This window comes from Macaca fascicularis, chromosome 19 (genome assembly GCF_037993035.2).
Source record: "Macaca fascicularis isolate 582-1 chromosome 19, T2T-MFA8v1.1".
NCBI classification, from domain to species: domain Eukaryota; kingdom Metazoa; phylum Chordata; class Mammalia; order Primates; family Cercopithecidae; genus Macaca; species Macaca fascicularis.
The window spans coordinates 58,216,378-58,239,175 of NC_088393.1; the positions used below are offsets into that span (position 1 = coordinate 58,216,378).

At 58.9% G+C, this 22,798-nt stretch overlaps 1 protein-coding gene and 1 long non-coding RNA gene across 7 annotated transcripts in view; one reads left to right on the plus strand and one right to left on the minus strand.

The window, feature by feature from the left end:
- Positions 1-853: 853 nt before the first annotated feature.
- On the minus strand, positions 854-22,450 carry KCNC3 (potassium voltage-gated channel subfamily C member 3). Of its 4 annotated transcripts, XM_045380331.3 has the most exons (5): positions 17,413-18,299; positions 12,214-13,321; positions 9,850-10,041; positions 4,935-4,994; positions 854-3,877 (listed from the first exon to the last, which is right to left on the minus strand). In XM_045380331.3, the coding sequence occupies exons 1-4, from the start codon at positions 18,280-18,282 to the stop codon at positions 4,978-4,980; spliced, it is 2,187 nt and encodes a 728-aa protein (XP_045236266.1). In that variant the 5' UTR covers positions 18,283-18,299; the 3' UTR covers positions 854-3,877; positions 4,935-4,977. The 4 variants fall into 4 exon arrangements, with proteins under 4 accessions (XP_045236266.1, XP_073880483.1, XP_073880482.1 ...); XM_074024382.1 differs by lacking the exons at positions 4,935-4,994; positions 17,413-18,299 and adding an exon at positions 22,332-22,450; XM_074024381.1 differs by lacking the exon at positions 4,935-4,994.
- The window catches only part of LOC123570328 (uncharacterized), a 34,798-nt gene continuing 32,101 nt past the window's right edge, over positions 20,102-22,798 (plus strand). For 2 of the 3 annotated variants that reach the window (XR_006694427.3, XR_006694428.3), the window contains exon 1: positions 20,102-20,238. This is a non-coding gene — a long non-coding RNA (uncharacterized lncRNA). The remainder of the gene's footprint in view (positions 20,239-22,798) is intronic. The other variant, XR_010583426.2, reaches the window with a different exon arrangement.

The window sequence follows — 22,798 nt, forward strand, 5'->3', positions numbered from 1 at the left end:
CCTTAGCACAGCACTACAGGTAGAGATTTCATTGCACTCCAGTGCCTAGAACAGTGTCTGGCACACAGCAGGCATTCACTCAATATTTGATGAATAACTAGGTGACGCCCCTCCCACCCTTTTAGAGTTGTGGAAACAGGCTCAGAGAGGCTGAGTGACTTGCCCAGGGACACACAGCTACTAAGAAGTTGAAACAGTTTGAACCCAGACAGTCTGGCCTCAGAGTCAGCACATATAGAGTCAGAGCCCTCAGTCCCTGACCCAACCCTGGGGACCCAGGTCTATCCTTCCCCTGGGAACTAGGTACCCTCGTGTGGGGGGCTCACGTTCCTCAGACTGAGTCCTCAGTGACTTTTCAGTTAGAGGTGTTGATCCCCATTTTTACCATCAGGGAAACTGAGGCAAGTGCTTGCCCTAAATAAGGTGCAAGCCATGGAGAGGATGTCAGGACCACCAAAGCCCATCCTCCCCCTTTTTAAAAAATTGAGAAAGGGTCTCATTGTGTCACCCAGGCTGGAGTGCAGTGGTACAATTGTGGCTCACTGCAGCCTCGACCTCCCAGGCTCAAGCGATCTTCTCACCTCAGCCTCTTCAGTAGCTGGGACTACAGATGCCACCATACCTGGCCAATTTTATTTTATTTTTTGTAAACACAGGATCTCTTTGTGTTGCCCAGGCAGGTCTTGAACTCCTGGCCTCAAGCGATCTTCCTGCGTCCTTGGCCTCCCAAAGTGCTTGGATTACTGGCCTGAGCCACTGTGCCCAGCAATAGGGGCCCACTCTTGAAGTCCCAATCCCACTGTGCGCCCCAGCCCAAATCAGGAGATTTTCCCAGCAGGCACACAGGAGGCAATTTTTAAATGAAAAGGAAACGTTTATTTTGGTGGGGAGTGAGGGTGGGTGGGAAGGGGGCATGACACTTTTTCTTTGGGGAGAGGGGGGTGACATGCGGCAGCTTCTGCATTGGGCGGTTCATGCACCCAGGGTGGGCGTGGGGGAGGCTTGGGGAAGGGGCCGTGCCGACCCCTCCCTCCCTGCCCTGCGGGTGGGCTGAGAAGACCCGCCATTAGCACCAGAGTTGGACGATTTGCAGACCTCCCCTCCCCACACTGTCTCCGAACCCCGCCCCCATCCCTGAGAGCGCCCCCTCGCCACTCCCCCCACCAGCGACAGGCTAGGCCCGCCCCGCCCACATTTGAGTGAGAGAAACTTATTGCTGTGTGTGTGTGTGTTGGGGAGGGTGAGCCGCGGAGCTCAGGAAAACCCCCCCGCCATTCATTCCTCCCCAATCGCCCCGCCCCCTGGCCCGTGTCCGTGCGTTCCCGGAGCGCAGGAGGGGTGCGACATGCGTGTGGGGGGCGCGTCATGCAGCGCATGCGTGTAGGTGCAGGCACCCTGGCGGCCGGGGGAAAAGGGGGAGCCGGACTTGGAGAGAGTCCCTTTAGCTCGCTCCCTCCCTCCCCGAATCCCACACTGTTGACTTGGGGGATGGGGTGGGAGGGGAGGAGAATCACGTTTTGTAGAAGTTTATCATGATTGTGGTTATTTTGAAAAGCTGAACTAAAAAGCTGGGTACGTGTGGCGATTGGCGAGCAGGGGGAGACGTTGGGAAGAGGTCAGTACCCTTTGGAAAAGACCCTCACCCCCTTTCCCCGCCCCCTTCGGCTTTCGTGACGGTCAGGGGAAACGGGGGGGGGAAGCTTGTTAAAGAAGTTGAACCCTTTGGCAATATAATCAGTCCCCACCCCGTACCCTGGTGTCTGGAGCCCCTAGCCCTTTGCCCCGCCCCCACCAAAACCCGCCCCACCCCTCACCCCTGATTCACCAGGGTTTAGGGTCCGAGGGAAGGATGGGGGGGACTCAAAATGCCCCTTGCATAGGAATCGTTGCATCGAGAATCGTGCTCAGTGACGCCCCCCATCCACCCTCGGGTGGGGGGTTCCTGAGGCCGTGGGAGCAGAGGGAGGGAGGTGGCTAATTCCGTGGGCCCCCGGCTCCAAAAGAGGGGTCCGCTAAGGAGTCTGGGACCGGTGTGGTCTCTGGGCTTGGGGGAGGTAGCACATCCTTGAGCTAGGATGGGAGGTGGGTAATGATCTTCCACCCGCGAGCGCGACGCGGCGAGGACCGCTGGGGAAGGGGGGCTGGGATCCCAGCCGAGTTGGGTATGTTGTCGGTTCCCAATCTTCTGATATGCCAGTGTCCCTCCCTTCGGGAACAGCCTCTGTGATCGTTTGTGGACTACTTTAGATGGAAACACTCTAAACCTAAATAAACCGTGTCCTAGCCAAGCAGCGATGCCTGCACTTACCGGCTTCTGTACAAAATGCATATTAGAAACAAAACTTAAAACGAGTGTTTGTCCTTATACTGCCTCAAACCTTAGCACACCACCAAGGGTACAAATACGACCCTCTGGGAAACACTGGTGTCTGTGAAGAGGGTACCTTTGGGGCACCATCTCAGGGAGGGGACTCAGGGTTAGGCGTAAGACAAAGAGGGTGCCTGGGAGGGTCTGGTTCCCTGGAATTGCAGACAGGTTGCGCCTATCTTGGAAGTTCTAGCGGCAAGGGAACCTGGGCTGGACAAGTCTGTTAGGGCTTTGGGGGTGTGGGTGGGGGACAGGCCTGAGGATTTGGGGGTGTCCAGGAAATGTCCGTTGTGGGAAGGATTTGGAGCATCCCAAAGGCTGAATTTGAGCTGAAAAGAGCTAGGTCAAGTCTTGGAGGTTCGAGAAGTGCTGGGATGCAGTTCAGGGAATTTGGTGGGGGTGTTTAGGGTGGCGGGAGTGGGGGGGGGGCAGGTGGTGCGGGGAGCCTCTGTGTGCAGAGGTTAAGTCGCAGGAGTGTGTGGGGATTGGGAGATGTGGGGTGCCAGGGTCAGTCTCAGAATTCTGGGTGCAGGTCTCATGTCCTGGGAATGGAGGGGGATAGTTGGGGAATTTCGTGTGCTAGGGCCAGATCATCCCAGGAATTCTGGGATAGGAGGTCTGAGTCCATGCAGCAAGAATAGAGGCGAGCAGGTCCCTGGGGGAAGGGGTGGATGAGAGGGTGAAATTTACCAGAGGAATCCTCCTAAAAGCTGAGGGAGCAGGTCCGAAGCCCGCCCCGCCCTCCCACCATCTGGACTCAACTCCGATTTGGGGCTTGGGTAACTGTTCCTCCTTCCCCTACATTGTTTCTAGTTTCTGGTTTGTTTTCTCCTAATCAACACACAGGGTTGGTTGTCCTCCCGGGGTGAAGGTTGGGAAGGCTGGAGACCTTAAAGGCCAGCCCAACCCCTGGGAGGTGCCAGCCCCCTTCCCAGACTGCCTGCCCCTCAAACCGGCGCCTGCAGCCCCTGGCGGCTTATTGCTGAGGTGGACTTTGGAGTGGGGGCTCCAGGTTAGGGAAGGCATGCAGTGTGTGGGGGGAGGTGCCCCAAGATGTAACTGGCATAATTTGGACTTATTTACACAAGTTGATGGGAGGGGGGATGTCCTATGGCTCGTGGAGACCTGAGAAGGCTTTTTTTTGGGGGGGTGGAAGAGTTGGGGGGACGGGCTGTGGCCCCTCTCTCCATCCTGGGGGCCCAGGTTGGGGGTGAGGGGCCCGGGGGTGTCTGCTGGCATCGTCATCTCGGTTGCATATTATTAATGACTTTTTGATTTTTTTTAAAAAACCCTTTTCCCCACCCCCCACCCCCAGCTCCTTTGACCTTCTTCCTGGTCACCCCCGAGTCCCCCCACAGGGGGGAGGGGAGCGCTAGAGGATGGAGGGCAGGGTCGGGGGAGCGCGGCGGGCGGCCCGGGGAGAGCCAGGGGGGGTGGCAAGGGGCGCGAGGCGCAGGGACACCCCGCTCAGGCCCGCGATGCTGCTCAGGCTGCGGGATTTCTCGTAACCTGGGGGGTGGGGAGGTGTGCAGAAACAGGGGGGAAGCACGAAGATGAGGGTGCAGGGAAGGGTCCGATAGAGAGACCCAAGGCAGGGAGAAAGAGAGAGAGAGAGAGAGAAATGGAAGGCGAGGACAAGAGATACCCAGAGAGACAAAGAAGGCAAGAGAGACAGAGACAGGCAGACACAGAGACACAAAGGACGGATGGCAAGAGACAAGAGATGGACAGAGATGGACCAAGGAGATGGAGAGAGAAAGTGAACAAATCGGGGAGTCAGTCAACATCGATGAGAAAGGTGGAGACATCGGGGAGGGGGGAGAGACTCCGGATTAGGAGGCAGGTTGGTGCCCACAGAGCCTCCCCCGCCCCATTCCCACCACAGTCCGCCCCCCCTTCCCCCCTCCATTGGTCCCCTCATCTCAGGCAAAAGGCTGGGGGCAGCAAGGCGGGATGGTGGGCGGCAGGGGCGTGGGGAGGGGCTGGGTGGAATGCACGTGGGAGCAGCCAGCAGAGAGGGCAGGGAACGGTGCGGCCGCTGTGGCGGGGCTGGGGGCTGACCTAGTTGTAGGGAAAGAGGGCAGGCAGGGGGTGGGGTCTGCGAGGGGGCTGAGTGGAGCGAAGCTGGCAGTGCCCTTGGGGAATCAGATGAGAACTCCAGGAGCCAGGAGCAGTGGAGCGGGGGGGGGGGGGGGGGGGGAGGCTCCTCCTAAGGACGGGGGTGGGGGGGAGCACTGGGGGCGGTGCTGGGGAGTGGGACATCTTTAAAAGGTCCAAGAAGGCTCTGGGCTTCTGACGGGTGCGGGAAGGCTCTCACGGGCATCTCACAGCTAATGGGACTCAAGATCCAGCAGCAGTGTGTGTGGTTTCTACAAAGCCTGGGTCTGCCTGCATGGGTCTGCCTGCACGGTTCTGCAGCCCCGCAGGGAGTTCTGTGGCTTTTCCAGGCAATGCTAAGGGAGCTGTCTGGACAAAGGTGTCTTGACCATAGCAGAGAGGGCTTGGGGGTAGATTTGAAGCCCAGTGTCTTGGGGACACCCCCTCCCAGCCATTCCCAATTGCTAACCTGGGGGGAAGGGACAGGGGGGGACCGAGGGTCTCGCGAGGTCTCAGGCGGTGACAAGAGCTGGGGACAGAAATACACAGAGTCACGGGGGTGGAGAGAGGATGGTTAGGGGAAACCCCCCAACACAGCCTCACTGTTGGGGGGACGGAGAAACGCCGCCGGGATCTCTTCCTCCTCTCTGGTGTTTTCCGGGGGAGGGGAGCAGTGAAATGGGGGGGCGGCTGAGACATCAAATATGAAAGGAGCTTCCAGGGTGGCTAGGGTAGGGGAGGGGGAAGGACGGGAGGAGGGAGAGTGCTGGGGAGGAGTGGGAGCCAGTGATCAGGTGAGGGCAGACGTAGGTAGGAGGGAGGAGCATGGTGGAGGACAAGCCTGGAGGGAAGGAGGGTCTTGGGAGGACTGTAGGGGACAATTGCGGAGGGAAGAAGCCTGGCGCAGTGGCTCACACCTGTAATCCCAGCACTTTGGGAGGCCAAAGCAGGCGGATCACTTGAGTCCAGGAGTTTGAGACCAGTCTGGCCAACAAAACCCCGTCTCTTCTAAAAACACAAAAGTTAGCCGGGCGTGGTGGCAGGCACCTGTAATTCCAGCTACTCTGGAGGCTGATGCAGGAGAATCACTTGACCCCAGGAAGCAGAGGCTGCAGTGAGCCAAGATTGCACCACTGCACTCCAGCCTGGGCAATAGAGCGAGACCCCGTTTCAAAAAAAAAAAAAAAAAAGGTTGTGAAGGAAAGGTTGTGGTGGGAGAGACTCTTGGGGGAAGGAGCATGGGGGATAATAGGTCAAACGGGTCTGGTGGGAGGGAGGGTTGTGGGGCTGAAGGACAGCAAGGAAAAGGCTTCCAGAGGGCTGGAGGGGGAAGGATCCAGGGCACCAGGGGTAGAGGCTTCAGTCAACCCCATCAGCTCCAGCCATGATTTGAGTTCAATGAATGGATTTTGGCATTATAGGCAAGAGAAGCAGGAACCTCCCCCACCCAGCCACCCCCACCCCAATCCTCCCTAACCCATAGGCCCACACCCTCCCCACACCCCCTCCCCCTCAATCCCACAGGGGCCCCTCCAGTCCTGGGGGTGGGGAACAAAGGGAGGTAAAGGACTGGGAGTGGGTGCAAGCAGGGGGAGGAGTTAGACAGGAGCAGGGAGGGGAGTGGGGGGGGTAATGAGATGGAAATGGACAATGATGGGGGGTGGGGTTGCAAAAAGGAGAGGTGGGGGGGATGGAACAAGAGGAACCAGACAGTCCCCACTGTGGACTAGGAGTCTGGAAGCCTGGGGTCTCAGCCCTTGTGCTCTGTGGCCTGGGGTGGTGGGTTGGTCATGGCCTTCCCTGAACGTCTGTGAAACACAGGGGTTTAGGTGAGGCCCCCCAAGTTCCCCTACGGCATCGCCTTAGGCTGTGGACAGGGATTCTTTAGGATGTGTCTCTGCATTTCTAAAGAAGAGTCCATAGACAGTTGTTGAATGAATGCGTGATGAATCACATACCTTCAGGCAGCTTCTAAGATATGAATCACATACCTTCAGGCGGCTATCTAAGATAAAGTCCCGTCTCCTCACCATGGTGGAAAACCCGTCCTGATCTTTCTCCCTGGACTCCAGCAGCCCTCTCCCCTTGGCCGCTGGGATCAGCCTCACTGTGCTCCTTGCTGTCCCTTGAACAAGCAAAGCTCATCCTCCACCCCCTCCGGCGGGGAAGCTCAGGGTCTGTGCACTTGCTGTTCCTTCTGCCTGCCTGGCCCTTTTCACCCTCCAGGTTCTGTGTCACCTCCTCAAAAAGTCCTTTGCCGAACTCCTTTTCTTCCCCAGAGACAGGGTCTTACTCTGTACCCCCAGGCTGGAGCACCATGGCACAATCATGGCTCAATGCAGCCTCCCAGACTCCTGGGCTCTGACAATCCTCCCACTTCAGCCTCCCAAGTAGCTGGGTCCAAAGGCATGCACCACCATACCTAAGTTTTTTGTTTTTGAGGAAATGGTCTTGCTGTGTTGCCCAGGCTGGGTTCAAATTCCTGGGCTCAAACGATACTCCCACCTTGGCCTCCCAAAGTGCTGGGGTTATAGGCGGCAGCCACTGTGCCCTACCACACCTCTTTAACTGAAGTGGCCAGAGTAATAGTCTTGTTCTTTTATCTTTATCTTTTTTTTTTTTTTTTTGTGAGACGGAGTCTCGCTCTGCCGCCCAGGCTGGAGTGCAGTGGCCGGATCTCAGCTCACTGCAAGCTCCGCCTCCCGGGTTCACGCCATTCTCCTGCCTCAGCCTCCCGAGTAGCTGAGACTACAGGCGCCCGCCACCGCGCCCGGCTAGTTTTTTTTTTGTATTTTTTTTTAGTAGAGACGGGGTTTCACCGTGTTAGCCAGGATGGTCTCGATCTCCTGACCTCGTGATCCGCCCGTCTCGGCCTCCCAAAGTGCTGGGATTACAGGCTTGAGCCACCGCGCCCAGCCTCTTTTATCTTTATCTTAATTGCTTCCTTTCTTCTCTTTTTTTTTTTTTTTTTTTTGAGAGGGAGTCTCACTCTGTCTGTAGCCCAGGCTGGAGTGCAGTGGCATGATCTGCAACCTCTACCTCCCTGGTTCAAGTGATTCTCCTGCCTCAGCCTCCTGAGTAGCTGGGACTACAGGCCTGCACCACCACGCCTGGCTAATTTTTGTACTTTTAGTAGAGATGGGGTTTCACCATGTTGACCAGGCTGGTCTCGAACTCCTGACCTCAAGTGATCCACTCTCCTCGGCCTCCCAAAGTGCTGGGATTACAGACGTGAGCCACCCCACCCAGCCTTAATTGTTTATTTTCTGCTTCTTCCTATGAGGGGCTGGAAACTTTTCCTATAAAAGGCCACATAGTAAATCGCTTTGGCATGGGGGCTGTATAGTCTCTGTCCCGATTATTCCACTCTGCTGTCGTAGCTTCACATGGTTGTGTTCCAATAAAGCTTTATTTACAAAAACAGATGGCTGATAGATTAGGCCCTCAGGCTGGAGTTAGTTTGCTGATCCCTTACAATCCAGAGATTGTAAACTGTGATGGCAGATTCATGCTTTGTGTAATCCCAAATCTGTAGTGCCTGCAACTGTGTTCTCAAGTATCAGTTGTGGCCATGGGTGGTGGCTCACACCTGTAATCTTAGCCCTTTGGGAGGCCAAGGCAGGAGGATTACTTGAGCCCAGGAGTTCAAGACCAACCTGGCCAACATAGCGAGACCCCATTGCTTGAATCCAGGAGGCGGAGGTTGCAGTGAGCCGAGATTGCACCACTGCACTCCAGCCTGGGTGACAGAGCAAGACATGCTCAAAAAAAAAAAAAAAAAAAAAAAGAATCAGTTGCTGAAACAGTGAATGAATGGATTGAATACACGAATGAAAGGAGCTAGGAGTTGGCTCGAGTTGTTATGAGGATTAAATAATATATGTTAAATTCCTAGCATGTGGTGATGCTAAGAATTTGGCGATGTTTGGTGAATGATTCCTCTACTAAGTAGCACCACCCTCTATCCCCCTCACTTCTGCATGGCCGGCAGCCCCCAGCCTATCCCTTCTGATCCCTGACCCCTGACTCTCTCTGCCTCGTCCCTTCCTCTCCATCCTCACAGCCCTGGCCCTAGCTCAGGCTTCCACCTGTCACCTCAGCCTCCTCTTCAGCCTCCTGACTTCCAGCCTCCCACCTCCAGTCTGTCCTCACAAGACCCCAGAGCTGCCCCTTCCAGCTCACCTGCCTCCTCCCCAGGCCCCTAGACAAGGCTGCAGCATCTCAGCCTGGCACCTGCCTCATCTCTACCTGAGAATCCTCCCCCCAGGGTCTAGTCTCCTAGGTTCTGTCCTGCATTTCCCTCCAACCATTCCTGTCGACGGGGTTGCTTCCTTTGCATATGGCCAGAACTCCTGCTCAACCTTAAGGCCCCATTGCAGATTCCGAGTCTTCCCTGATGCCCGGCCCCACCCCCCGGGAGTTTCTAGTGTTCCTGTTACTGTCTGTGCTCCCTCCATTTTAGCACATATCGCCTCAAACCGTGACTTTCTAGGTCTGTGTCTGCCTCCTGCTCCAAAGCGGAAGCTCCCGGGGGCATGGATTTTGTTCATGGTTGAACTCCCCATGCCCAGTACCTAGGACGCGTGGGTGCTGTCTAAGCGCTGGCTGAATTCACAGAGGCATGGACGGATGGCTAAGCCTTTCTCTCCCCATTCTTACCTAGAAGTGTTCTGGGTATGTCCCCCACCCCCCGTTTTCCTGATTGAATTAAAAAAGAAACAAACCCTGGGGCCAAGGAGGGAGGCAGAGATGGTGATGGGGGTGAGGAGGGGTCAGTCGTGAGGGCAGGCGCGGTGTGGGAGGCAGGGTTGGGTTAGTTCGGGGGTTAGTGAGGAGCAGGGTGAGTCCTGGGTAGGTGGGTGTGGGGTCAGTGTCAGGAGCTGGGGGTTAACTGGGTGCAGCTGCTTGCAGTGAGGGGCCGGAGTCTCGGTCAGTGGGGGCTGCATGTGCTCAGAGGGGTTAGTCGGGCAGGAGTGGGGAGTCTGGGGGTCGGGGGCATCAGAGGGTGGGGGTTACTTACCCCGGGGGGAGGGGGTTCGTCCACTAGGGGGATATCCAGGCCGCGGCGTTGGCGTTGAGGTCGGGCAAGAAGCTTGGGGGGCCTGGCTTACGCCAGTCTTGGGGGGGTAGTGGGGGAGCACCAGTGGCTGGGGGTAGGGGAGAGGCCAGAGGGTTGGGGGGATGGACATGGAATAGACAGGTGAAGGGTCAGTGGTGAAGAAACTTGGGGCGGGGGATACAGGGAAGATCTGGGATGGAGGCGGTTTGGGGTCAAGGGAAGGGGGAAGGGAAGTCCAGCGCCTCCTCCCCCATCCCCCGCTCCTCCCTCCCCTGGGCAGGGAAGAGTCAGGGAGGGTCCCCGGGGCCAGTGGGGGGACACTCACCTTTTCGGATGGAGCCGTCAGGGGAAGGGGCATAGTCGGTGAGGAGGAAGCAGGCTCGATCCCGGCTGTAGCGGCCACGGCTTCCAGGAGTGATGGGGCTCTTGTCTTCCGGGGACATGGCGGGCTGGTCAATGGCTGGGCAGTCCTCGTGGGCAAGTGCAGCTGCTGCCGGATCCCCATTGGGGCGAGGATCTGCATGCCGAGGGGGTCAGACAGAAACAAAGGAGCGTGTGAGGTGCGGTGGACACGTGGTGGGGCGAGATGTCTGCGAGGAGCAGATGCTGGGAGCGCCGGAGCATGTTTGGCCCTGGAAGTGGAGATTCAAGGGCAGGGTGATGGGAAGGAGTGGCCAGGAGGGTGGCAGGGGGCACAGCTGGGAGAGGGTGTCAAGGGGGTGTGGCTGGGGGGTGATCATAGGGGAGGGTGTTGAGTGCTGGGAAGGGCAACTGCAGTCGGGAAGGGTGGTCTGGACAGGGAGCTGGACAGATTCTGGTGGTACAGGGAGGTGTTGAGAGCTGGGGTGTGGTGGTGGTGCCAGGTGTGGGGTGCCAGGAAGGGCAGGACTGGGGTGGGGTGCTGTTTAAAGATATGGTCTGGAGCTGGGCACAGTGACTCATACCTATAATCCCAGCACTTTGTGAGGCTGAGGCGGGAGAATTGCTTGAGGCCATGAGTTTGAGACCAGCCCTGGCAACATAGCAAAACCCCATCTCTACAAAAAATAGAAAAATTAGCTGGCTATAGTAGCACACGCCTATAGTCCCAGCTACTCTGGAGGCTGAGGCAGGAGGATCACTGGAACCTGGGAGGTCAGCCTGCCGTGAGCCATGATAGTTTCACTGCTTCAGCCTGGGTGATAGAGTGAGACCCTGTCTCCAAAAAAGATAAAAGATGCCAGGCGTGGTGGCATCATCTGTAATCCTAGCACTTTGGGAGGCTGAGGTGGGTAGGTCACTTAACGTCAGGAGTTCGAGACCATCCTGGCCAACATGGTGAAACCCCGTCTCTATTAAAAATACAAAAATTAGCCGGGCACAGTGGCGGGCGCCTGTATTCCCAGCTACTCCAGAGGCTGAGGTAGGTGAATCACTTGAACCCGGGAGGCGGAGGTTGCAGTGAGCCACGATGTTGCCGCTGCACTCCAGCCTGGGAGACAGAGTGAGACCTCGTCTTGGAAGAAGAAGAAAAAAAAAGAGATGGTTGTAGATGAAGCAAGCTTGGTGTTGGGGAGATGAGGCAGTGCTGAGGCGTGGTTGGCTGGAGCGAACTTCATGGGGCTTGGCTGGGGTAGGGGTAGGGGTGGAGGGATGACTGGAGAGGATGTGGCAGGCTAGGAACTGGCTGTTTCGGGAGCAGTGCTGGGCTCTGGGAAGGGCACCAAGGGGAAGGGCTGGGGAAGGTGAGAGATGGGAGGTGGGACGTGGGGGTCCCCTAGGCTCTGACTCCGGCTATTTTTAATTGGTGTGAAACTGGGTCAGCGGCTGAGGGAGCAAGATGGGGGCCAGGTGGCCCAGCTCCCTTTCTTGACCTACTTAAGGCGGGGCGATGCAGCGGGAGCCGCCAGCCTCTCCTTCCTCCCAAACTCCCAAGCCACTGCCTCTGAGCCATAGACACCCCCTGAGGGAGGAACACACACAGAATCACAGGGAACTTTCTTCTCCCTCATCTATCTCGCTCGTCTCTTCCTCTGAGCAGCACCTCTCTGGATCGCTCTCCGGGACTCTCCCAGGCTGCCAGCAGCAAAGCCGACTGACCAGGCCCTGGTTTCCATTCTGCCCTGGGGGCTGTGCCCTGGCCTGACTCTCTGTTTTGAAGTCTGTCCGCCTCTTGAGCTCGCTGTCATTAGAACCCAAACTCTGCCGCTGACCGCCCCCACCTCCGCCCAAAATCTACATCCCATCTCTTTCTCTGGTCTCCATGACAATCTCTCGGTTTCTGACTCTCCGTCTCAAACCATATCGGCTTCAGTCTCTCTTCCCTCAGGGCTGTCTCCCGGATGCTCAGATGCTGCCACCATCCCTGGGGTTCTGCCTTGGGTCTGCCTGTGGTTCACATGAGACCCTCTCTCTGAGCCCCTCCTCCGGGTCCCTCTCTGTACAGCGGAGGGTACACTCTGACACTGCCTCTGCCTCGCCAGCCCTTCTGAATACCTTGCAAATCTGTTTCTCCTCAAAACTCTTTCACACGAAACCTATGTCTCTGTGTGATTATCTGTGCCTCCTTGGCCTGAGCTCCTGCTGTTGGCTTTTTTCTCCCTCACCTCTTTGACGCCAACCACCCCAGGCTCTCTGAACCCTGGCAGCTACCTCCCCAGTCCTCCCCGGGTCTCCACCTGTGTCCCCGACCCCTGACGCCCAGGCTCACCTGCCCGGTTGATCTCAATCACCTCCTCCTGAGCCAACGGGCAAGGCTCGCCGGGGGCCGGCAGAGGAGGCAGCCCCATGATCCCCAGCCCACCCGCTCCCCCCCTGAGCAGCCCGGGGTGCGTGTGGGGCCCCGCTGGGTAGGCCCCGGCCACAGTCACCCCCATGGAGGGTGGGGTGATGGGTGGCGGCGGGCTGATGCCCCCGCTGCCGTGGTGCGGGTGGGGCGGGGGTGGCGGGGGTGGGTCAGGCTTGCAGTAGTTGGGTGAGCCTGGTTGCGGGGGCCGGGGGATGTGTTTGTTCTTCTTCTTGGGCAGCTTCTGCTTGGCCATGGCCAGCGAATAGTACATGCCAAAGTTGTTGACAATGACGGGCACGGGCATGGCGATGGTCAGCACCCCCGCCAGGGCACACAGCGCCCCAACCAGCATCCCCGACCATGTCTTGGGGTACATGTCTCCATAGCCCAGGGTCGTCATGGTGACCACGGCCCACCAGAAGCCAATGGGGATGTTCTTGAAGTAGGTGTGGTTGGAGCCCAGGATGTCATCGGGGTCGGCGCCGATGCGCTCAGCGTAGTAAATCATGGTGGCGAAGATGAGCACCCCCAGGGCCAGGAAGATGATGAGCAGCAGGAACTCGTTGGTGCTGGCGCGGAGCGTGTGTCCCAGCACGCGCAGCCCCACGAAGTGCCGGGTCAGCTTGAAGATGCGCAGGATGCGGACGAAGCGGACCACCCGCAGGAAGCCCAGCACGTCTTTGGCGGCCTTGGAGCTGAGGCCCGAGAGGCCCACCTCGAGATAGAAGGGCAGGATGGCCACACAGTCAATGATGTTGAGGCTGCTTTTAAGAAACTCCACCTTGTCTGGGCAGAAGGTGATGCGCATGAGGAACTCGAAGGTGAACCAGACCACGCACACCCCCTCCACGTAGGTCAGGAAGGGCTCCGTCTCCACCTCCACGTTGGTGATGTTCTCCGGAGGCGCCCCGGGGATCGGGGAGGCCTGGGTCACCGTCTTGTTGCTGATATGGATGAAGCCCTCATGGGTTTCCAGGCAGAAGGTGGTGATGGAGATGAGGATGAAGAAGAGGGAGGCGAAGGCCACATACTGCAGGGCAGGGAGGGAGAGAGAGGAAGAGGTGACCTAGGCATCGGGTTGGCCATAACATCCAGAAGACCCTTCCAGTGCCCCCTTCCCCAGCCTCCTGGGCCCAAACTCTGGGCAAAATCCAGGTGTCTCAGCCCCGTGGCTCCATCACTTCCAGGATCCCATTCTCCCCTCTAAAGCTAGCAAAAGGGGAGAGAGGAACAGAGGCAGTTGGAGAAGAGCTGGCCCCAGCAGACACAGCAGATGGGCAGCTTCTTTCCTTGGAAACATTTCTGGCCCCTTGCTGTTTCCTAGACCACCTCCCCCCACCCTCCTGTTCCCTGTGTCCTATTTCAAGGCTCCCCAGCAGGGTCCATGGATTCTGCTGTAGGACGGGAGCCACAGGGCCTAAGATCACACATCCTGTGTGTCTCGGAGGCTTTAGGGCTCAGCTTGGAGCTGAGCAGAGGGGAACGGGAAAAGGTGGGCAGGGAGGCAGAATCATGAGGTAGTTAAGAGTCAGAGAGCCTGGGTATGAATCTGGCTTTTAACCTGTCAAAACTGGGCATGGAGATTGAGCTTTCTGAACCAGAAGTTTGTAGTGAGATTGTTGTGAGGATTAAATTAGATGAGTGTACGAAGGACTTGGCTCCAAACACAGTGCTTGGAGCAGTGCCTGGAACACAGTAAGAAGACCTGAGCTGTTGTTAGGGTATGCAGGCAGCAGTTAGTTGGGGGGCAAGGTCAAGGCCTCACCCAGAGAGGACAGGGCAGGGGTGGTGCCACAGAGGGGAGCTGGGGGTCAGGGCCCTTAAGGGAGGAGGGGTTGAAGGGCTAAGCCTGCAAAAATGGAAGAAGAGATAAAAAAGGAGAATGAGGCAGGGTTTACAGCCCTGCAGAGGAAGGGAGAGTCATTGGCCTGGACACTGTGGGAGAAGGCAGAGCCAGGGCCAAAGAGAAGTTAGGGCATTTGCCAAAGGGGCAGAGAATGAGGCGTGAAGGGTCCTGAGCCATTTCAAGATGGGGGATAACCAGAGTCCTGCCACATAGTGATGTGGGTTTTGATGAAGGCCTAGAAGAGGAGGGAGTGGGGTCAGCGTCTCGGAGAAGGAAAGCAATGGGCCAGGCCCCTAGAGATGTCATGGGCTTTATCAGATACGCATAGGGGTGGGAGAGGAGAGGAGTGCATTGGAGAGGGAAGGAAGACAGGTGTTATAGTAAAGAGAGGGTTTTAATCCTCTGGGTAGTGGAGGAGGGAGGGCATGGGGAGTTTTGCTTCTAATCAGGGGCACAGAGCACGGAGAGGCTACTGTCGGACCACAGAGAGGACCTTGGACTTTGGGGTGGGCCAAGGGCCAGCACTGTCCCTCTGTGCACCCCACTTCCTCCACAGGGGTTGGACTCTGGCCTTGACTTCACTGAGGTAGAGAGCTGGGAAGTAGGTGGTGGAGAGTTTCAGGGCCACAGAGAGGACCCTGGACGTTGGGGTGGGCTGGGGGCCGAAGAAGATCCTCTCAGCACTCCCCCCACCCCCACCTTCGCTTCTCTGCAGTGGTTTAAGAGGCCAGAGGCCTCCGCAGAGCGCATGCCTGGTTCCTCCCCGCCCCCTCCAAGCCGGGCGCTCGGCGCTAGCTGCAGCACCGCAGTGGGGGCGGGCCGGCCGGGCCGGGGGGCGGGGCGCACGGCGGCCAGTACCGCGGACAGCTCCCCCGCCGCAGTGCGCAGCCGCAGCGGCTCGGGGCCGTCTTAACCCCTTCCGGGCCGGAGCCTAGTATTCAACGCGCAGCCGCAGTGTTGCTGCTTTCCGGCGGGAGGCCGCGGGCCAGGAGTCTAATTAACTCCTTCCCTTCTAGGGCACAGGGAAAGGTGGGCACCCGCCGCAGTGCGCAGCTGCAGAGGCTGGACGGCGTCGGGCTGGTTTAACCCCTTACTCCAGGCTGTGTCAAAAGCAGAAGGGGTAGGAGGGCCTGGAGTCTCTGTAAAAAGGAAAGGAGTGATTATGAGGAAGGGGGCGGGGGCAGGGGGCTGTAGGGTTGGACCCTCCACTTTGCTTTGGACTCAGCTCCCAACTCATGCCATCTCACTGGGAGGCTGGAAAGGGCTCGGCACACCGTGGACACCCAAAACACATTTGTGGAGTAAATGAGTATCTCCCGTAGCTGTCCCGAACACCTAGCCTGACCATCACAGAACTCTACATCCCGCCCCTCACCTCAGCACCCTTCAATGGGGTCACAGGAGAGAAGGGCGCCCCAGGCCATGGGGGAAGGAGCCGCTCAGTGTCTTGAGGGGGCATCTAGGGCCATGTCCCTTCCGCACCTCCTCTTCCCCACCTCCCCCCATCCAACCCCAAATCTCGCCAACTCAGCGCTTTCTGGGGACCAAACTTTATGCGGTGGCTCCAGGCGCCCCCCCCCTCCCCCGGCGCGAATGCGGCACTGCGGCTCCGCGTCCTTCCAGGCTCAGGACGCGGCACGGTGGGGGGAGGGGGTCAAGACCTGCTCCTCTGGGTGTTTGGGTCCCCAGGAGCCCCGGAGGGGGTCCTGGGATCGCTCTTATTTCCCCCATTTCCAATTGCTCCCATTTTGCACTGCCCCCCTTTTCCACCACATTCTCCCTCTGGGGTCCCCTGGACAGAGAGGAAGTTAGTAGGAGGAAGAAGTTCAGGAGAGAACCCGGGGGAGGGTAGTCATTTAGCCTAGGAAGTATATGGATGCTTGAGGAAAGTTTTCTGGGAGCGAAGGAGACAGCTTTAGGGAAAATCTGTAATTTGGAGAGAGAGAAGGCTCTTTGGTTCACTTCGATGGAGGGGGACAGACTGAGGGGCTAGGTTCTGGGTTTTGCACAGGTGGGGTTCGAGAAAGGAAGAGGGCAGGTGGAAGGAATCCCAGGGCAAGGTAGAAATAATTGTAAGCTATTTTGAGATGAAAGTTTTAGGGCTGATGATTTGAGGGGCGTCCCAGGGTTTTAGGTTAGAAAAAGTTCTAGAGCAGCAGGGAAAGTCACTTAGACTAGGAAAGGGGCCAAGGGACAGAGAGTGTACTGTGCAGTTAAAATGATGGAGGGGAGAAGCTGCGAGGATCTATGGAGGAGGAAGAACAATCCTGGAGGACATGTGAGGGTTCTGGAGAGGAAAGGCATATGATGGGGGCATGGGATGCTGCTGGAGACACTGAGGAGGAGTGTGAAAGTCTTGGGGGAAGTCTGGAGCTTTATGGAGAAAGTCCTTGGGATGGGAGTTGGCGTGGAGGTTGAAGAGTGTTGAACACAGAGTGAACACAGAGGGGGCCTGGAGGTTCCAGCAGAGAAGATGCCCCAAGACTCAGTATTGCAGTGAGGGGAAGGTGAAAATGTCCAGGCAAGAACAAGTAGAGGTTCAGAGGGGTCCGGAAGGCTGTGAGATTGGGGTGGGGGAGTTTTCTGAGACTTTGAGAGCAGAAGATGCCGCAGGAAGTGGGTGGAAAAAATAATCAGGAGATTCAAACTTGGAGAGAGAGGTCTTCTGGGAGAGGGGCCACGGGGTGAATCAGGGAGGTGCCCCGGGAGAGACTGAGAGTTGAAGAGGGTGCCCTAGAGAGTCGGGAGGAGGGTGGGGAAGTGGGGGACAGTGTTCACAGGGCTTAGGAGAATTTGAGGGCTGAGAAGGGATGTCTTCTAAGGGCTTGGGGAAGGTCCAAGAAACCGAGGGCTGGACGGTGACCAAGAGTAGTGAGAAGAGATTTGCAGGGGCCCAGGAGACATGAGGGTTGGGGAGGGTCTCAGAGGAGCCCAGGAAAGGTGGGGACCGGGTTGTTCAGAGAAGCACTGGAGATTCACGGTCTGGAGGAAGTGTCTAAGGGTCTAGGCTGGTCTTGGCGGCGGGGCGGGGGGGGGGCTTTGGAGGGGTCTGGAAGAGCCTGAAGGTTGGAGATCTGTCTTTGGAGGATCTGGGGGATGGCTGCGAGAGGGGGGTGTGTTCGGAGGAGCCCAGGAGACTCGACTGAGGAAGAGGCTTCCAGGAGGCTGAGAAGCCTAGAGAGACCCGGAGGGGTGGAGCCGGGGCGCTCCTGGGAGACTGGGGGCGCCTAGAGAGGCGGGGGTAGGGTAGATGGGGGCCCCGAGAGCGCGCTCACCCTGGCAGCCCGCGACGAGTAGGGGTCCTCGAAGAGCGCCCACACGCGGGGCTGCCAGCGGCGCCACCACGTGCCGCCCGCGCCGCCCGCGCCCCCTGGCGGCCCCCCGGCGCCGCCGCCCGCGTCCTGGAAGCAGAGGCGCTTGAGCTCGCCGCCCGCTCCGTCCAGGCCGCCGCCGCCCGCGCCCGCCTCATCGTCCAGGCCTCCGTCGTGGGCGCCCGCGGCGTTGGCGGCGTTGGCGGCGCCCGCTGGGTCGGGCGCCTCGAAGGAGTCGAGCGCCTCCTCGGCGTCGCGGTGCTGCCGGTAGGTCATCCAGCAGCAGGCCTCCACGTCGGTCTCGTCGATGCCCCAGAAGCCGAGCTCCTCCTCAAACAGGGGCCCGCACACGTCGGCCGGGCAGTGCAGCTTGCCGGTGCGGTAGTAGTTGAGCACGTACGCGAAGACTCCCGGGTGCCGGTCAAAGAAGAACTCGTCGGCGCCCGGGTCGTAGTCGAAGCGTGCCGCCGCCTCGGGCTCCGTCAGGCCGGCCAGCCGCGTCCCCGGCAGGGTGCGCAGCGTCGAGCGGTACGTCTCATGGCGCACGCCGCCCACGTTGATCACGATCTTGCCGCTGTCGCCACCGCCGCCGCCGTGCCGCCCCATGGCCGCCGCCGGCAGCCCGGGGCATGGCTCGGCGCGCCGGCCCCCGGGCCCGCGGGGTGCCGGGGGGCCCGCCGGGGACGCGGCGGGGCCGGGCTGCGCAGGCTGCTGCTGCTGCGGCGGCAGCAGTGGCGGCGGCGGGGACTCGGGCGGCTGCGGCGGTGGCGCCGGCTGCTGCTTGCTGGCCCCCTGGCGCCCGCGGAAGGACGAGACGCAGACTGAGCTCAGCATTGGACGGGGGGCGGGGCGGGAGGGGCGGGGACGCAGGGGGCGGGGACGCAGAGGGAGATACTGACGGGATTGGGTGGGAGGAGGAGCGAGGTGACGGGGGCGTTGCTTAGGGCAGACAAACCAAACTGATTGGCCTGGGGTAGGTGGGGCGGGGCTGTGGCCGGGAGGAGTGGGGCGGGCACTCTAACGCGACCCAGCTGGACGAGGCCGGGTCGCCAATGAGACACAGCGATTGGCTCTTTCTTAGAGAGCAGCGGAGGGGCGGGGCGGGGCGTCAAAGGAGGCGGGACCGGTTACTACTGATTGTGTTCGGCTGCACTGGGAGCTAGGGGAAGGCGGGGCTAGATATGACAGAGAGACCTGATTGAACTGAAAAAAGTGCGGGCGGGGTAGACGGAGGAGGGGACACGTCCAAGCTATTTAAAGATGCCCGACTGGCCTGGAGGGGCGGGGCCACCATGAGAGAGGCCGTCCTGATTGGGCTGAGGAAGGGGCGGAGAGAAACAAAAGAGATCGCACGCCCTCACCTAAAACACTGTTAGGCAGGACCTGGTGAGGAGGAGCATTGCTTGCGAAACACAGGGCCGCAGAAAGTAGAAACAGTCCAGATGAGACTGCACTGGGGCGGGAGCTAGAGACGGAGGACTTTCCCGCGCAAGGGGAAGAGACTGGACTGAAAGGGGACACGGGGAGGGGAACAGAGACTTAGACCCGGTGTGAAGGCGTGGAGACTTGAGAGGCCTAGAAACCCGAGAGGACCTGGACAGGCCCAAGAGAGAGGGCGGGTAAAGAGGGGGCGGTGCTGAGACTCCAAGGTGGACCTGGTTAGTCGGGGCTGGGCCCGGAGAATGAGTGTCCGGATGGATGAGTGGTACTGAGGAAGGTGAGTGGGGTCGACAAGTAGAAAACGTCTTGAGGCGGGGCGCAGTGGCTTACGCCTGTAATCCCAGCACTTTGCGAGGCTGAGGTGGGTGGATCATTTGAGGTCAGGAGTTCGAGACCAGCCTGGCCAAAATGGCGGAACCCCCACCTCTACAAAAAATACAAAAATTAGTCGGGCGTGGTGGTGGGTGCTTGTAGTCCCAGCTACTCGGGAGGTTGAGGCAGGAGAATCGCTTGAACCTGGTAAGCAGAGGTTGCAGTGAGTCGAGATCGCACCACTGCACTCCAGCCTGGGCGACAGAGCGAGACGCTGTGTCAAAAAAAAAAAAAAAAAGGAAAAAAAAGTCTTGAATGGGCGGTAGGAAGGAGCGACTAAGGGAGGAGTGGGGCTGTGAGGGGCTTGAAAGCAACCAGGGTAGGAGAGCGCAGGGCAGGCCTAAGGGAGGGTAGAGGAACGATAGAGGTGGGTCCCAGGGGAACAATGAGACTACAAAGAGTACAAAGCTGCTGGGCTGGATGGAGGGGAGGCACCTGGAACGGGGAGTCTTGGGGACGGAGGACCTGGGAGAGGGCACTGCCTAACGGTCACAGGGTCCTCAAAGGGCGAGGCGAGAACTTCTAACGAAGGCTACACCGCGGCGGACTGCAGATTGGAGGACCAACGGTAGATGAGGACTGGTGAGGAGGGCACACGCAAGGAGGCAGAGAGGACGGGAGAGGAGACAGGCCAAAGCGCCAGGAAGCACCGTCAAGACTGAGGCAATAGGCAGGACCAATAAAATATGGGGTGGGCTAGGAGTCTGAGAGGTCAGGTCCTGGGGAAGAATGATGAGGGGCGGGGCCAGAAAAAGGGGACCGCCTCGGAGCGGGCCGTCCCCGCCCCCTGGGCGGTCCTAGGCTCCGGGAGGCAGAGCGCAGGCTCAGGGGTCTGGGGCGGGGCCAGCGGCTGCGGCTGGGGCTGCGGAGGGAGGAGGCTGCGCCTGCGGGAGCGAAGGGGTCGGGTCAGGGGGCTGCGGACGCCCTCGGGCCGCACAATTTCTGGCCCACCGCCTCCTGCTGCAGGTGCGGCGGCTGGTTCGTATCGCCTCCCTACCCCATCCCACCCCTCGCTCCCGTTTCTGTGTTTCTTGGCGTCTCTTTTTCTCCCTTCTTGAGTATTTGTGCCACCGTCTCTGTTACCACCCGTCTGAGTCTCCGGCCCCTCGTTTGTAAATCTGCCTTCCTGGGTCTCTGATTCCGTCCCCCTCCTTCTGTGTCTTTACTCCTCATCTCTCTAGGCCTCAGTCTCTCCTCCTCGGTGTCTCAGTCCCCGCCCCCCACCCCAGCTCCCAGGAGTCTCTTTCTCTTAGTCTCTGTACCATTTTATCAGGAGTGCGCCTCTCTGCCTGGGGCTCTGTATCCCACTCCCTGGGTCTTGTGTCCTTGTCCTCTACTCCCTCTCGCCAACCCGCTCTGTCCTGCCTCCTCTCTGGGTCTCTGCCTTTTCATCTGAATCTATCTCCTCCTTTCTCTCTGACAACCTCTTTCCCCTCCCCATTCTCCCCATCTGTGGTATTTCCCCCCTCTTCCGTCTCTTTCCCTCCTCTGTCTCCGCTCTTTCTCTTGCTGGCTCTCTGTCCTTCTCTCTCTCCCTCTAAGTTTCTGCCTCTTCACTTTCCCTCTATCCCCTTCCTGGATCTCTATTCCTCCTATGTTTCACCTTCTTCTGGGTCTCTCTCTTTCTAGGTCTGTCTCCACTTCCTGGGGACCCTGTCCCCCTCTCTCTGGGTCTCCGTTCCTTTCTCTCAGACCCACCATCACCCTCTCTAACCCCCGTCCTGGCTGGGACTGCGTCACTGCAGAGAGAGTTGCAGAAGTGGGGCCTGTCCTGCAGCCCAGGAAGGTCGTTGCCCTCACTCCCCAGACCCAGGGCTCTCCATTGCACCCAATCCATCATGTCCTTCAGCTTCTGATGGAATCCAAGAGGGCAGAGAAAAGACATAGGTACTTCCTACCCCTTCCCCAAATTCTGGTGCACCCCCAGGCAGAAGCAGCGAATCCTGAGGTGAGGGACCGGGCTGGGGCTGGATGAGGCTCCTGGGCAATTGGGGGTGGGGTGGTGGAGGCAGGAGCGAGGGCTGGGTAGGCACTATGGGCTAGGTAAGGACCTCGGTCAGCCATCCTCCTCCACACTCTCCCCTCAACCCTGCTTTTCCCTTCTGCTTTTGACAGCAGCCAGGCATGGTATTAAGTGACCAAATCAGCGTTTTGTTGTTGTTGTTGTTTTGCAGAGGTCAGAAGTGTGGGAGAAGGTGGGGGCTGTGGGGAAATTTTGCAGAAGTCAGAAGTGTGGGAGAAGGTGGGGGCTGTGGGAAAAGGGGGCTGGAATAAGGAGGAATGTGCGATGCGACTCAGGATTAGAGTCAGGATTAGAGGCCATGGGAGGGGAAGAGGCAGCGGGCTGAGAGTAGCAGGCTGGTGCACACTCCATCAGGCCCTGGGAAACTTGGATGCCAGCACTCCCTCATGGCCCTCCACAGACCCCACCAGGATCTATGGGAGGATTTGTGAGCCTGGAGTCTCCACCCACCCACTAAAGAGGAGGGGGCTTCTGGAAGCCTCATGAGGGCTCCAAATACTGGACACTCAGCTACGTTCACAGACCAGGGGGAAGCAGACTCGACTCTTGACTAGGGACACCAGGAGGGGACAGGCCAACGTCTACGTCTTCAGTTCCTTTCCCCACCCCTGCTCCTCCCAGTCCATCCGTTCCCAGGCACTCAAGGCAGACAATTCCTGAAAGCTGCAACTCCCATCTCTGTCATCCTCGGCGTCCCCTGACAACCCTCCTTTCCCCATTACCCCAGGCCCTGGAATTGGGGAAGAGTCTTCCGCTCCCTGACTTCTAGGACCCCTTCCTTGTTCCTCTGTCCCCATTCCCAACCGGTTCCATTTGGAGCCTTGGTCTCCGGACACCAAAGGTGAAAATGTGAGCATTCTCTGCCTACAATCCTTCATCCCCTATAACGCTCCAAGTACCTTGGCCCCCAAAAGCTCAGAGTGGAGGGGAAATCTCTCCGCTATAATCTTTGGGTCCCTGGATCCCAAGTCCCCCGTCTCCAAAACTAGGATTCGGGCTGTCTTACCGCCCCCGGACCCTGAACCTTCGCCCCCTCCCCCGTACTCACCCCAAGTCGAGGCGAGGCGGGGATGGGGGAATCCGGGGCTCGAGATGGGGGGAGGGGTGACCCAGCTCCGGCAGCTCTGGGCAGCAAGAGGCTGCGGAGGGGGGAGTGACATCACCGCCGGAGGAGGGGCAGCACCGCTCCCCCAACCCAGGGGCTGCAAGCTCCGCCTTTATGGCGGACCCCGGGGTCCTGGAATCCCAAGGGAGAGAGGAGAAGCAAGAGATGAGGTCCGAGGGAACGTTATCCCCGCCCCTTAGGACAGGAACTGGTAAACCCTTACCAATTACAGTCACCCCCCCCCACCCACTGCCACCTGTCGCTGCCGTCGCGACCTGTCGCCTCCCACGCATGTTGTGGCTGCGCCCGTCCCCGTCAGGGCGTGACCACGGCGTGGACTACAACGACCGTGATGCTCCACGGAGCTGGAAGCCTTTGACGAAAGGCAGCGTAGGCGAGGGGCTTGGTGG

Excerpts from the sequence above, each read along its gene's own strand:
- KCNC3 (XM_074024381.1), bottom strand. The coding sequence starts at position 18,282 with ATGCTGAGCTCAGTCTGCGTCTCGTCCTTCCGCGGGCGCCAGGGGGCC. Across the intron at positions 13,322-17,412 it reads ACTCGTCGCGGGCTGCCAGG|TATGTGGCCTTCGCCTCCCT; the intron begins GTGAGCGCGCTC and ends CCTGCCCTGCAG. Across the intron at positions 3,878-9,849 it reads TGACGGCTCCATCCGAAAAG|GTTACGAGAAATCCCGCAGC; the intron begins GTGAGTGTCCCC and ends CCCACCCCCCAG.